Source organism: Equus quagga, chromosome 1, assembly GCF_021613505.1.
Source record: "Equus quagga isolate Etosha38 chromosome 1, UCLA_HA_Equagga_1.0, whole genome shotgun sequence".
NCBI classification, from domain to species: domain Eukaryota; kingdom Metazoa; phylum Chordata; class Mammalia; order Perissodactyla; family Equidae; genus Equus; species Equus quagga.
Window position 1 is genome coordinate 175,264,689 of NC_060267.1, and position 12,606 is coordinate 175,277,294.

Genomic DNA, 12,606 nt, shown 5'->3' on the forward strand with positions numbered 1-12,606 from the left:
GAATAAAATACCTTGGAATAAATTTAACCAAGGAGGTAAAAGATCTATAAAATGAAAACTGTAAGACATTAGTGAAAGAAATTGATGATGACATAAAGAAACAGAAAAACATTCCAAGCAAATGGATTGGAAGAATAAACATAGTTAAAATGTCCATACTACAGAAAGCAATCTATAGATTCAATGCAATCCCAATCAGAATCTCAATGACATTCTTCACAGAAATAGAACAAAGAATCCTAAAATTCATATGGGGCAACAAAAGACCCTGAATAGCTAAAGCAATCCTGAGAAAAAAAGAACAAAGCTTGGGGCATCACAATCCCTGACTTCAAAATATACTACAAAAGCTATAGTCATCAAAATAGCATGGCACTGGTACAAAAACAGGCACACAGATCAATGAAACACAACTGAAAGCCCAGAAATAAAACCACACATTTATAGAGAGCTAATCTTCGACAAAGGAGCTAAGAAGATACAGTGGAAAAAGGAAAGTCTCTCCAACAAATGATGCTGGGAAAACTGGACAGCCACACACAGCAGAATGAAAGTAGACCATTATCTTTTGCCATACACAAAAATTAACTCAAAATGGATCAAAGACTTGAAGGTAAAGGCCTAAAACCATAAAACTCCTAAAAGAAAACGGAGGTAAGTACACTCTTTGACCTCAGTCTTGGAAGGACCTTTTCAAATACCATGTCTATTCAGTAGAGGGAAACAAAAGAAAAAGTAAACAAGTAGGACTTCATCAGACTAAAGAGCTTAAAGGCAAGGGAAACCAGGATCAAAATGAAAAAACAACCTACCAACTGGGCAAAAATATGTGCAAATCATATATCTGACAAGGGGTTAATCTCCATAATATATAAAGAACTCACACAATGCAACAACAAAAAAAACAAGTAACCCAATCAAAAACAGGGCAGAGAATATGAGGAGACATTACTCCAAAGAAGATTTACAGATGGCCAATAGGCACATGAAAAGATGCTCCACATCACTAATCATCAGGGAAATGCAAATCGAAACTACACTAAGATATCACGTTATACCCATTAGAATGGCTGTAACAACCAAGACAAAAAATAACAAATGTTGGAGAGGTTGTAGAGAAAAGGGAACCATCATACACTGCTGGTGGGAATACAAACTGGTGCAGCTGCTATGGAAAACAGCATGGAGATTTCTAAAAACAGTGAAAATAGAAATACCATATGACCCAGCTACCCCACTACTGGGTATCTATCCAAACAACTTGAAATCAATAATTCAAAGTGACTTATGCAATCCTATGTTCATTGCAGCATTATTCACAATAGCCAAGACGTGGAAGCAACCCAAGTGCCCACTGACCAATGACTAGACAAAGAAGATGTGGTATATATATACAATAGACTACTACTCGGCCATAAAAAAGACAAAACCATTGCATTCCCAACAACATGGATTGACCTGGAGGGTATTATGTTATGCAAAATAAGCCAGATAGAGAAAGACAAACACCATATGATTTTACTCGGATGTGGAAGATAAGCCAACACGTGGACAAAGAGAACTGTTTAGTGGTTACCAGGGAGACAGAGGGTGGGGGGGTGGACAAAAAGGGTGAAAGGGCGCACCAATATGGTGACTGACAAATAACAATGTACAACTGAAATTTCACAATGTTGTAAACTGTGATAACCTCAATAAAAAAAAATTTTTTTTAAATAACAAAAAAACCCAAACAAACTGATTAAAAAATGGGGAGAGGACCTAACACACTTTTTCCAAAGGAGACATAAAGATGGCCAACAGGTACATGAAAAGGTGCTCAACATCACTAATCATCAGGGAAATGCAAATCAAAACCACGAGACATCACCTCTCACCTATGTTAGAATAGGTATTATCAAAAAGAAACAATTAACAACCGTTGACAATAAAGTGGAGAAAAGGAAACCCTCTGCACTGTTGGTGGGAATGCAAATTGGTGTAACCTCTATGGAAAACAGCATGGTGGCTCCTCAAAAAACTAAAAATAGAACTACCATATAATCCAGCAATATCACTTACGGGTATTTATACAAAAATATGAAAACAATAATTTGAAAAGATATATGCACTCCTACGTTCAGTGCAGCATTATTTACAATAGCCAGATATTGAAGCAACCTAGATGTCCATTGGTAGTTGGATGGATAAAGAAAATGTGGTATACATACACAATGGAATATTACTCAGCTGTAAAAAGAATGAAATCCTGCCATTAGTGACAACATGGATGAATCTATAATGTATTATGCTAAATGGAATAAACCAGACAGAGAAAGAAGAATATTGTATGATTTACTTATACGTGGAATCTAAAACACAAAACAAATGAACAAACAAAATAAAACACATACAGACTCCTAATACAGAGAACAAATCCATAGTTGTCAGAGGGGTGGGTTGGTGGGGAGAAGAGCAAAATAGATGGAGAGGATTAAGAGGTACAAACTTTCAGTCAAAAAATAAGTCATAGGGATGTAATGTACAGCATAGGCAACAAAGTCGACAATATTATAACTTTGTATCATGACAGATGGCTACTAGTTTTATCAGGGTGATCACTTTGTAATGTAAATAAATGTCAAATCACTATGTTGTACACCTGAAATCATCAACATCATTCAGGAAAGGCTGAAGGCCTGTCAGCGCAGGGAAGTGAGAGCTACAGGCAGAACCATGCCAAGGAGCTGGAGCAGTTCACCCAGGCGGTCAAGGCCTACCAGGACTGCTACCACAACCTGGGGGCCCATTATTCTGCCAGGAAGTGCCTGGCAAAACAGAAGCAGGGGATGCTGGTAGAGAGAAGAGCTGCTAAAGAGGCTGCTGCCGCCTGAGGCAGCTCCTTGAGCCCCCTCACATGACTATCACTATTACTAAAATAAAGAGTAATGAAACCTGAAAAAAAAAAATTTACATCAACTACACTTCAACAAGAAAAAAAGAAAAAAATATTAAGCCTGAGGATTTATGTATTTTTTCAGATGAAGAAATAAAATAGTAAAGTGACTTCCGAAACAAATTTAAGATAGGGAAAGATAAAAAGGGATAACATATCTTCTAATTTCCCTCAAATCCAACAATGGATTTAAATATAGTTAAAACTGATAAGGTTAGTATTCTGTGCCAAGAAAGGAACAGTCAGAAGGGAGCTACAAATGTATTCTAATCTTTGGTTAAAAAGTAGTGAAGAAAAATAAATTTAAACGTTTGCACTCAGTGAAAAGATAAAATCTAACATCATTTGAAAATGCAGATTTGTCAATGTGAATCTATGTTGCTATATATGTTATATGTGGTGGCCATGCAATTTAAATCATCAACCTTTACAAAACAAAAATCCCAATTTAAAACTTAAACTAATCTCTAGCATTTGGAAAATGCATAAAACACCTGTTTCTCCAATTTCATAATTAAGCTACAAAAAGAGGAAAAACAAAAAACTCCATACAATATATTCCTTACCATTAGTTCGGGTGATGTGATATCTCTTGGGCCCTGATACGGATCGTCACTAGATGCAAATGAGGCAAGTATTGACAAACCATTGAAAACCTGTTGATAGTGCTCTCCAATACGTAGCAATAATTCATTGTGCAATCCTTGGAAATCTTGTCTCAACAGGCTCCCCAGTTCAATTTCTGTTTCATTCTAATCCAAAGACACATTAAAAGAAAAGTTTTTTCACGTTACTAACATCCTGAAAATAAGTATATTGATTTTAGCACACTATTAGTAAATCAGGAGCTCTAGATTAGGTGACAATATTTACTAATAGTATTTTAAAAAGGCATTAGAAAAGGATTCCAACCTTGTTCTCTCCTGGTAGGGTCTCCAGTGAGCTACAGATAATGAAGAGAAGTGATCAGGCTTTATTTGGAACTAAGATTTTAAATAGGAAGTCCTAGTTTTCCGTAAGCTCTTAAAGTGTCATCAACTCATTACTCATAGGCACATGTCCCTGAGAGGAAACACAGTACAGTGGCGTAGATCACCGTCTTTCAGTTCAGACTGCTAGAATTTAAATTCCAGCTTTGTTACTTATTAGTTGTGCTGTGGCTTGGATAAGTTACCTAATCTGACCTCTCTCTGCCTTAGTTTTCTCATCTATAAAATGGAAAACAGGGCTGGCCCGGTGGCGCAGCGGTTAAGTGCGCACATTTCACTTTGGCCACCCAGGGTTTGCTGGTTCAGATCCCAGGTGCGGACACGGCACCACTCATCAAGCCACGCTGTGGTAGGCGTCCCACATATAAAGTGGAGGAAGATGGGCATGGATGTTAGCTCAGGGCCAGTCTTCCTCAGAAAAAAAGAGGAGGATTGGCAGATGTTAGCTCAGGGCTAATCTTCCTCAGAAAAAAATAAAAAATTAAAATAAATTAAAATAAGATGGGTACAACTGTAACTTCACAAAGCTGTTAACTATCATAATCTTAATAAAATAAATAAATAATAAATAAATAAATAAAATGGAAAAACAATAGCACCTTTATCTCATTGGGTAACTGTGAGGCGTAAGTGCAATGATCCATATAAACTGTTTAGCCAAGTTTCTGACGTAGTAAGTACTCTATAAATATTTATTGTTATTATTCCATCTCTTCAATACAGATTTTTTTCCTCAAAATGAATAAATATACTCAATATTCAATGACTATGTGGAAAGAGATTTATTGCTGGCATATCATGAAACATATGAAATAAACTAACATCAGAGAAAACAATAAGAGTCACATATGCATATCTGACAGGTTCTCTTGTTCCCTTGTAGTCTCATATTCCTCAAAGATATTGCTAACATGACACCAAAAAAGAAGCACGAGCTATCATTTTAAATTGAAAAACTAGCAAGAAACTGGGTCAAATTGCAATCAGAGCACTAAGTAAGTAAACTAAATGCTGACATTATACTATAGCTGAAGGAAATTGCCTCTTCCTATAATCACTCGCATATCATTAGTCAACTTGTAGCCCCAATCAATTAAAAATTCTAAAATGAAATTAGCTGAGAACCTGATCCATGAATGGATGATTATCATATGCCATTATGGTGACATGACCAAAGAAAATACAAAAGAATAATTCTATTTATCATGCATCTCTAGGCCAAAGACAAAGCTTATTAACATAAAACTATTTTAACTTATATTACTCTAGGATAGGGTACAAATTACCCACTCTCATTCCTATAAGAATGCTACAACAGCTTTATCATAATGCTAATTTAAACAAAAGAGTAAAACACATAAATATTCAATTACCTTCAGATAATGAAGGGCACGTTCTAATTCATCCTTGGAACAGGAACAGACCAAATGAGAAAAAATATATTTGAAGTTATTTATTAAAATCTCTCTACGATTGACATTTAATTGTTTTCCTAAAGTTCGAATGAGAGCAGAAGCTGCAGGGCTTGCTTTGGCAGCAAGGTCAGGTAGCAGAACTTGTAATGTCCTCTGAAAAAGAAATATCACAATTACCAAAAAACACATTTGTCTAGGTGATAAAATATTCACATAAGCTATATGGAAAAACATTTTAAAATGCCACACAAATTTGGAGTCCACATATGATATATTTTAATTCAGATTTACCATTTATTTGTTCAACAGACATTACAGAGCCCCTACTATGATACAGGCAATTCAGTTACGGTACTGAAAATCAGGCAAGGATCCTGATGGCATAAAGTTTACATCGTAGGGGGGGATACAGGCAATAAATAAGCTAGTGTATAAGTAAAGAAGATAATTTCTCATGAGTATGTGTTAAAATATACTCATGCTCTAAGGTAGAAATTCCAAGCCTGATTTATTATTTGAGCTAACTTGGATTTAGACAATAAGGAAGAGTAACCATAAATGGAATATTTTAAGTTTTTTAAATTAGAAAACTGATATTACGAAATTAAAGAAAACCTTTTTAACACACTCATGATCCCAATATGGCAACAAATCTATTTTGATTTTGGTCTATTTCCTTTAAGATCTTGCTTATAAAATATACAAAATTCTAAACATAAAATGGTTGGCCTTTCAGTTATTCATTCAACATGTATTTAACGAACACGTACTATATGTTGGTCACTATCCTAGGCACTGGAGATGTGACAGTGAGCAAGACTCAGGCCCTGCCCTCAGAGACGCTTACACCTTACTCATGTTATGCCTTTCAACTTAATATTAATCCTGTAAGACTGTTATAACATTATAAGGTAGTTTTGACAAAGAATTCATAATTATTATGTGAATGGTTACATAATAGTCTATGACTTAAATATAAGACATTCAGTTTCTTCTCAGGATTTTGTTTAGTTTCGCAACTTGGAAATTGTTGTAGTAAACATCTGTGCTGTTTGGTTCCCAGAGTGGAATTACTGAATGAAAAGGTAAGAATTTCTTTGTGGTCCTTACTGTATACTATCATTTTTCTTTCCAGGATCTGACCAATATACAAGCAATTTAAGTTTGTAAAATATAACACTACAGGGAAAAATTCTGCATGAATCAGTATTATAATTTATTAGCTAAGAGTAATGATAAACTTTGCCTTTGGGAAAAGGCTAAGAAGGTAATGTACCCCCTCCATCTTTCAAATCTCAGCCTTAATGACTTTTCAGAGGTTTCCCAAACGACTGCATACTACAAACTCTGTCATCTAAATTCACAGAAGATCATCTCCATACCACTAGTTTTGTACTATATAACTCCAAGTCCTTAGGGGTGGAAATGATTGTTATTAGACTTTGCATTACCAGTAGTGACGTCAGCAACATGGCAGAGTGAGCAGTTTTCTTTGTCTCTCCCCCTTTGAACTACAACTAATTGGACATTCATTGGTCAACAAAGGATATCCACACAGCACTTCAGGACACATGAGAGACCTGCAGTGCTATACATTGGAAGGTGGATGGACTTCCCCCCAGAAGGAGGTGGAGATAGGTGAAAACTCTCTGACCCCCAGACAGCCTAGTACCTGCAAGCAACTTTCTACTGGCTGACATGTCCATAGCATCACCACGGCACCAAGGGCAGGCGCTGCACTGGTGGCGTGACTGTGGAAACAGGTGACTACAGCCCTACGCCCCCCCACGATTGCTCCTTAGCCCAGTGGGAAAATCCATGGTCCCACAGCAGCCACAGGAAAAGCCTCTACTCAGCCTTAGCCGAGAGACCTGGCCCAGCCATCAGACCACTGGGAGGCACTGAGGCAAAAAGGGGCTCCGCTGGCTGAGCAACCCGCTGGCCGCATCTAACAAACAAGGCCCTGCTGTGGCCTGGAGGGGGCAAGGGAGACCAAGCAGGACTGCACAAGTGGGTAGTGACAAGTTGGAGCCCCAGCCTGACTGCTCCCTGGTCCAGGGGGAAAATCCACAGTCCCACAGCAGCCACAGCGAAAGCCTCTGTTCAGCGGTAGTGGAGGCCCTGACCAGCATTCATAAGGCTGGAAGGCCCTGGGGCAGAAGTGACACAGCTGGGTAAGCTAACCACAGACTGAAGCAGATACTCATAGCTCAGCTGCGGCCCACAGTGGACAAGTGAAATCTTGCAGGACCTGACGGTGGCAGAGCTGCAAGTCTAGGCGAACCTGCTCCTGGCGGCTGTGAAAGCCCATAACACTACTGCAGACCCTAAGGAAGGAGCGTGTCTAGGCGATCTGTGAGAGTAGGCACCAGCAACCAGAGGCCCTCCTGCGATTGTCCCCACAGCTGATGAGAGACCCCACAGGGCCACTGTGATCACGAGGAGGGGCCCAGGCTCAGTCAGGAACAACTGACAGGGATCCTGGTTGGTGCAGATTACACAGCTGCTGTCCACCCCTCCACCAGTAGAAGCAAGGGGAAGCAGTAACCAAACTCTATCTCTATGCGGAGGCATAAATCCACGCCATCAAGCATTATGAAAAAATATATTAAATCTCCAGAACAGAAGGAAAATGACAAGTACCCAGAAAACAATCCCAAAGACACTGAAATCTGTAACCTAAATGACAATGAATTCAAAACGGCCATCATTAAAAAACTCAATGAGTTAAAAGAGAATACAGATAGACAACTCAACGAGTTTAGGAGCTATGTCACAATAGAGCTTGATACTATAAAGAACCAATCAGAAATGTTGGAGATGAAGACCACAATGGAGGAGATTAAGAAAAATCTGGACTTTCTGAACAGTAGGGTCAATAATATAGAAGACAGAATTAGCAATTTGGAGGATAGGAATATAGAAATGCTGCAGATAGAGGAGGAGAGAGAACTAAGACTAAAAAGAAATGAAGAAACTCTCCAAGAAATATCCGACTCAGTTAGGAAATGCAACATAAGGATTATAGGTATCCCAGAGGGAGAAGAGAATGAGAACGAGGCTGAAAGCCTGTTCAAAGAAATAATGGCTGAGAACTTCCCAAACCTGGGGAGAGAGATGGAACTCCATGTGACAGAAGATAATAGACCTCCAAACTTTATCAATGTAAAAAGACCCACCCCAAGGTATATAGTAGTGAAGCTAGCAAAAGCCAAGGACAAAGAGAAAATGTTAAGGGCAGCAAGGCAGAAGAAAATAACCTACAAAGGAACCCCCATAATGCTGTCAGCAGATTTCTCAGCAGATACCTTACAGGCTAGAAGAGAGTGGAAGGATATATCCAAAACTCTGAAGGACAAAACTTGCAGCCAAGAATACTCTATCCAGTGAAAATATCCTTCAAATATGAGGGAGAAATAAAAACTTTCCCAGATAAACAAAAGTTAAGGGAGTTCATCGCCACAAGACACCTACAAGAAATGCTCAAGAAGACCCTCATACCTGAAAAAATAAGAAAAGGAAAGGGGTTACAAAACCCAGAGCCAAGGAGATAACTAGAAAGACAAAATCAGAAACCATCAGAACAGGTTAGTAAAGGCTAAGTATAACATTAAACATAAAAGGAAGGGAAACACCAAGATAAATATAATCTTGTCATTTTAACCACAAATTCACAACACAAGACAGAAGAAAAAAAATCTGACAATAACAACCTAGAAGGGGAAGAGGAAAGAGATGGAATGGCTTCATCTAAGGAAATAAGAGGCTATCAGAAAATGGACTATCTCATCTATGAGATGTTTTATACAAACCACATGGTAACCACTAAACAAATAACAAGAATAAAGACAAATTACAAATAAGAAGAAAGCCAATATAGAAAACTACCTACCTGAATTGGTAGTCCAAAAATCATGGGACGAGAAACAAAGGAAATGCAAGAGAACCGAAAAACAAGCAATAAAATGGCAGCATTAGGTCCCAACATTTCAATAATCACTCTAAACGTAAATGGATTGAACTCTCCAATCAAAAGACACACAGTGGCAGGATGGATTAAAGAACAAGACCCAACAATATGCTGTCTCCAGGAAACACCACCTCAGCCCTAAAGACAAACACAGACTCAGAGTGAAGGATGGAAGACAATACTCCAAGCTAATAATGAACATAAGAAAGCAGGTGTTACCATACTTATATCAGACAAAGTAGACTTCAAAGCAAAACAGATAAAGAGAGACAAAGAAGGGCAGTTTATAATGATAAAAGGGACACTCCACCAAGAAGACATAACACTTATTAACAATATGCATCCAACACAGGAGCATCAAAATATGTAAAGCAATTATTAACAAAACTAAAAGGAAATATCAACAACAATACAATAACTGTAGACTTTGCATTACCAATGGAACCAATCTCAGCACTAAAGACATAAGGGCTCAGTCAACTGAATTAATTAGCACTAACCAATCAGTATTAACCTTTCAGTATAGCTAACCACATAAAGCAATGACTCAAATCAACATTAACTTAAATTTTATAATATAAGTAACATTATCATATCAAAGTCAAAAGAAAACACATAAATTTAAAAATCTAAGGTCTACATCTCCTCAATGTACTTGCCAGATTTTCTTCTAAAAAATCTATAATGGAATAAACACAAAACATTGAATTGAAAACCTCAATTAAGTCAGTTATACTTTGCAACTTACAGTAAGGAAACGATTAAGATCAGGAAAGTCAAAAACATTGGCAATTTCAGACAAAGTATTTAAAGCCATTTCTCTCTGGTGAGCCACGTCTTGTTTTCGCATCTCAGCATTCTGGCACGGAGTACTAGGAAGTGCTGTCATCTGACTGGAGTGTAGGGATTCTACCAAAAACTAGAGCAAAACGCTTTGTTAGCTTTCACACAAGGATGAAAAGTTAACTAACACTTTTTAACCTAACCTAAAGGACAGTATCAGACTGTGTTCTGAACACATTACCTAAATTAGCTCATTTAATTTTTATAACAATCTTAATGAGATAGATTATGTATAATCTCTCTTTTACAGATGAAGTAACCAGGCTTAGTTAAGTAATTTGAATATCTTACTAATGATTATACTACTAACACAGGGCAAACCCAGTATTTTAACATATCCAAGTCTTCAGCTACGAATTGAATCAATTTTTTTTAAACAAAGTTCCTTATCCATAATATCGAGGCATAAAAGAGTTTATCATCACTGAAAGAAAGGCTAAAAAAGAAAGGTATCTCTTATTAGATTAACAATACAGCATGATAATTCAATGTATTATTATAAGATGATTTTTCCCTTCTCTCATTTATAACCTACATCTTCTGACCAAGATGCTAAAGATAAAACTGGCAAGATCTAGGTTCTCTTAAATAAAGCGAACACATCGTTGAAAAAATATATATCTTTTAAGTCAAGTAAAAAATATATACACACACACACACAGATTCTTTTTTTTGAGGAAGATTAGCCCTGAACTAACATCTGCTGCCAATCCTCCTCTTTTTGCTGAGGAAGACGGGCCCTGAGCTAACATCCGTGCCCACCTTCCTCTACTTTGTATGTGGGACGCCTACCTCAGTGTGGCTTGCCAAGCGGTGCCATGTCCACACCTGGGATCCGAACCAGCGAACCCTGGGCCGCTGAAGCAGAACGTGTGCACTTAACTGCTGCACCACCGGCCCAGACCCCCATAGGTTGTTTTTTCTTAATTCTGGCAAAGTACTGCTATTTCCTATAGTCAAGGCCAATGCTGACTCTCACCTGACAGATGGGTTTCTTATATTGGCTGAAAAAGTTTTGCAGTTTAACACTCTTTGCTGCAACCAGAGCTCTAATTTCTGTGTACGCTGCTCCAGAGACAGATGCTGACTTGGACAATAAGCAGTGCAATAAGTGCAAGAGTGCAAAAGGTACCAAATCTCCTTTTGCTGCCCTATAATTAAAAAAAAAGCTATTATCAATGTCAGAAATAAATAGAAATTCACAAATAAATGCATACTGATATCACCCTCTTTCTATGATGTCACCTCTCTCATATCACCATCTTTAACACCAGGCAAACAGAAAAGGAGAATGGCCAAAATAAATAAAGTATACAAATGCTGCCAAATATACCTTCCAATATCCCCTGTTGTGAGAATCAAGGTATCCTTCAACTCATTATTTCTTGAGATTTGAGCATGTGTATATGCCTCCTTCATTCTTAAGACAAAAAGCTAGAACAATAAAATTAACTAGTTAAAAAGAATTTTAGAGCCAGGTTTATGAAAACACAAATATTTAAAAAAAACAATTATCAACCTCTTTGATAAATCCATCTTCAGAGTCCAAGGATTCCAATATATGCTTGATATTTCCACTAAAAGCCACTCTAACATCCTTGTCTGGATCTTCCATTAAATTTAATAAAGTTCCAAGAACTGTTTTTACATCTGTTTCATCTTCTCTAAAATCAAGATGCTTACAAAGATGACATAGATTATCTATGAATGCTAAAAGGCGAGAGCACATAATATCTAATTTAACACATTACATATCAAAGTTTTACTGTAAAAATATTGTCAATAAATAATAGACTATGAAGAATTCTAAGTTGCCTTACAATATCAATATTTAGTATTTAGAGTTGCAGGGCACACAGAATTGTGGAGGATTAAAATAAATACTCAGAAATTTAAATTTACTTTATATTTAATAAAAGTTATAAATAAGTTAAATCTAAAATTAATTCTAGAACTTCTTAAGTTGTAAAGTGACTAGTCACTTAGATTTTGTAGATCATTATATGTTAACCACGATAGTTAAAAAGCACATTTTACTAATCCAAAGAACTGGATCTAAGGGCAATCCTAGCCTTATGGTTAACCTTACATTACAACACTTATGCAGTCCTAGAAACCACCCATCATATATTGTTTTGAAAACTTGAGAACAAGTTGTAACTTACCACTCAAACAATGGATTTTCCAAGTATTTGTATAAATCTCATGTTCTCACCAAACCCATACACCATTACCACTGGAAAATGGCCAAGAAGCTACAATCTATAGTCCTCAGTTGGGCAAAGTATCTAATTATTTGAAGTTCTGAAGGTTCAAGGTAGTGGCAGGGGACACATTAAAAAAGTCCCTGGTATCACTAAAGAGGATATGGAATATGGAACCTCAGAATATTGAGCCAAACATCAGGTACACCCCATTATGCTTCCAAATCATAAAAGTATTTTAAAAATCCAA

At 37.1% G+C, this 12,606-nt stretch overlaps 1 protein-coding gene across 5 annotated transcripts in view; it reads right to left on the reverse strand.

Annotated features, from left to right (window-relative positions):
- Positions 1 to 12,606, reverse strand: part of ATR (ATR serine/threonine kinase) — a 108,704-nt gene that overhangs the window by 75,308 nt on the left and 20,790 nt on the right. For all 5 annotated transcript variants that reach the window (XR_006891455.1, XM_046681002.1, XM_046681011.1 and 2 more), the window contains 6 exons: positions 11,672 to 11,862; positions 11,486 to 11,586; positions 11,132 to 11,303; positions 10,058 to 10,228; positions 5,298 to 5,492; positions 3,502 to 3,687 (listed from right to left, as the gene is read on the reverse strand). Coding sequence is in view for 4 of the 5 variants with exons in the window: in XM_046681002.1 (XP_046536958.1) it covers positions 3,502 to 3,687; positions 5,298 to 5,492; positions 10,058 to 10,228; positions 11,132 to 11,303; positions 11,486 to 11,586; positions 11,672 to 11,862 (1,016 nt within the window). In the remaining variant the exon portion in view is untranslated. The remainder of the gene's footprint in view (positions 1 to 3,501; positions 3,688 to 5,297; positions 5,493 to 10,057; positions 10,229 to 11,131; positions 11,304 to 11,485; positions 11,587 to 11,671; positions 11,863 to 12,606) is intronic.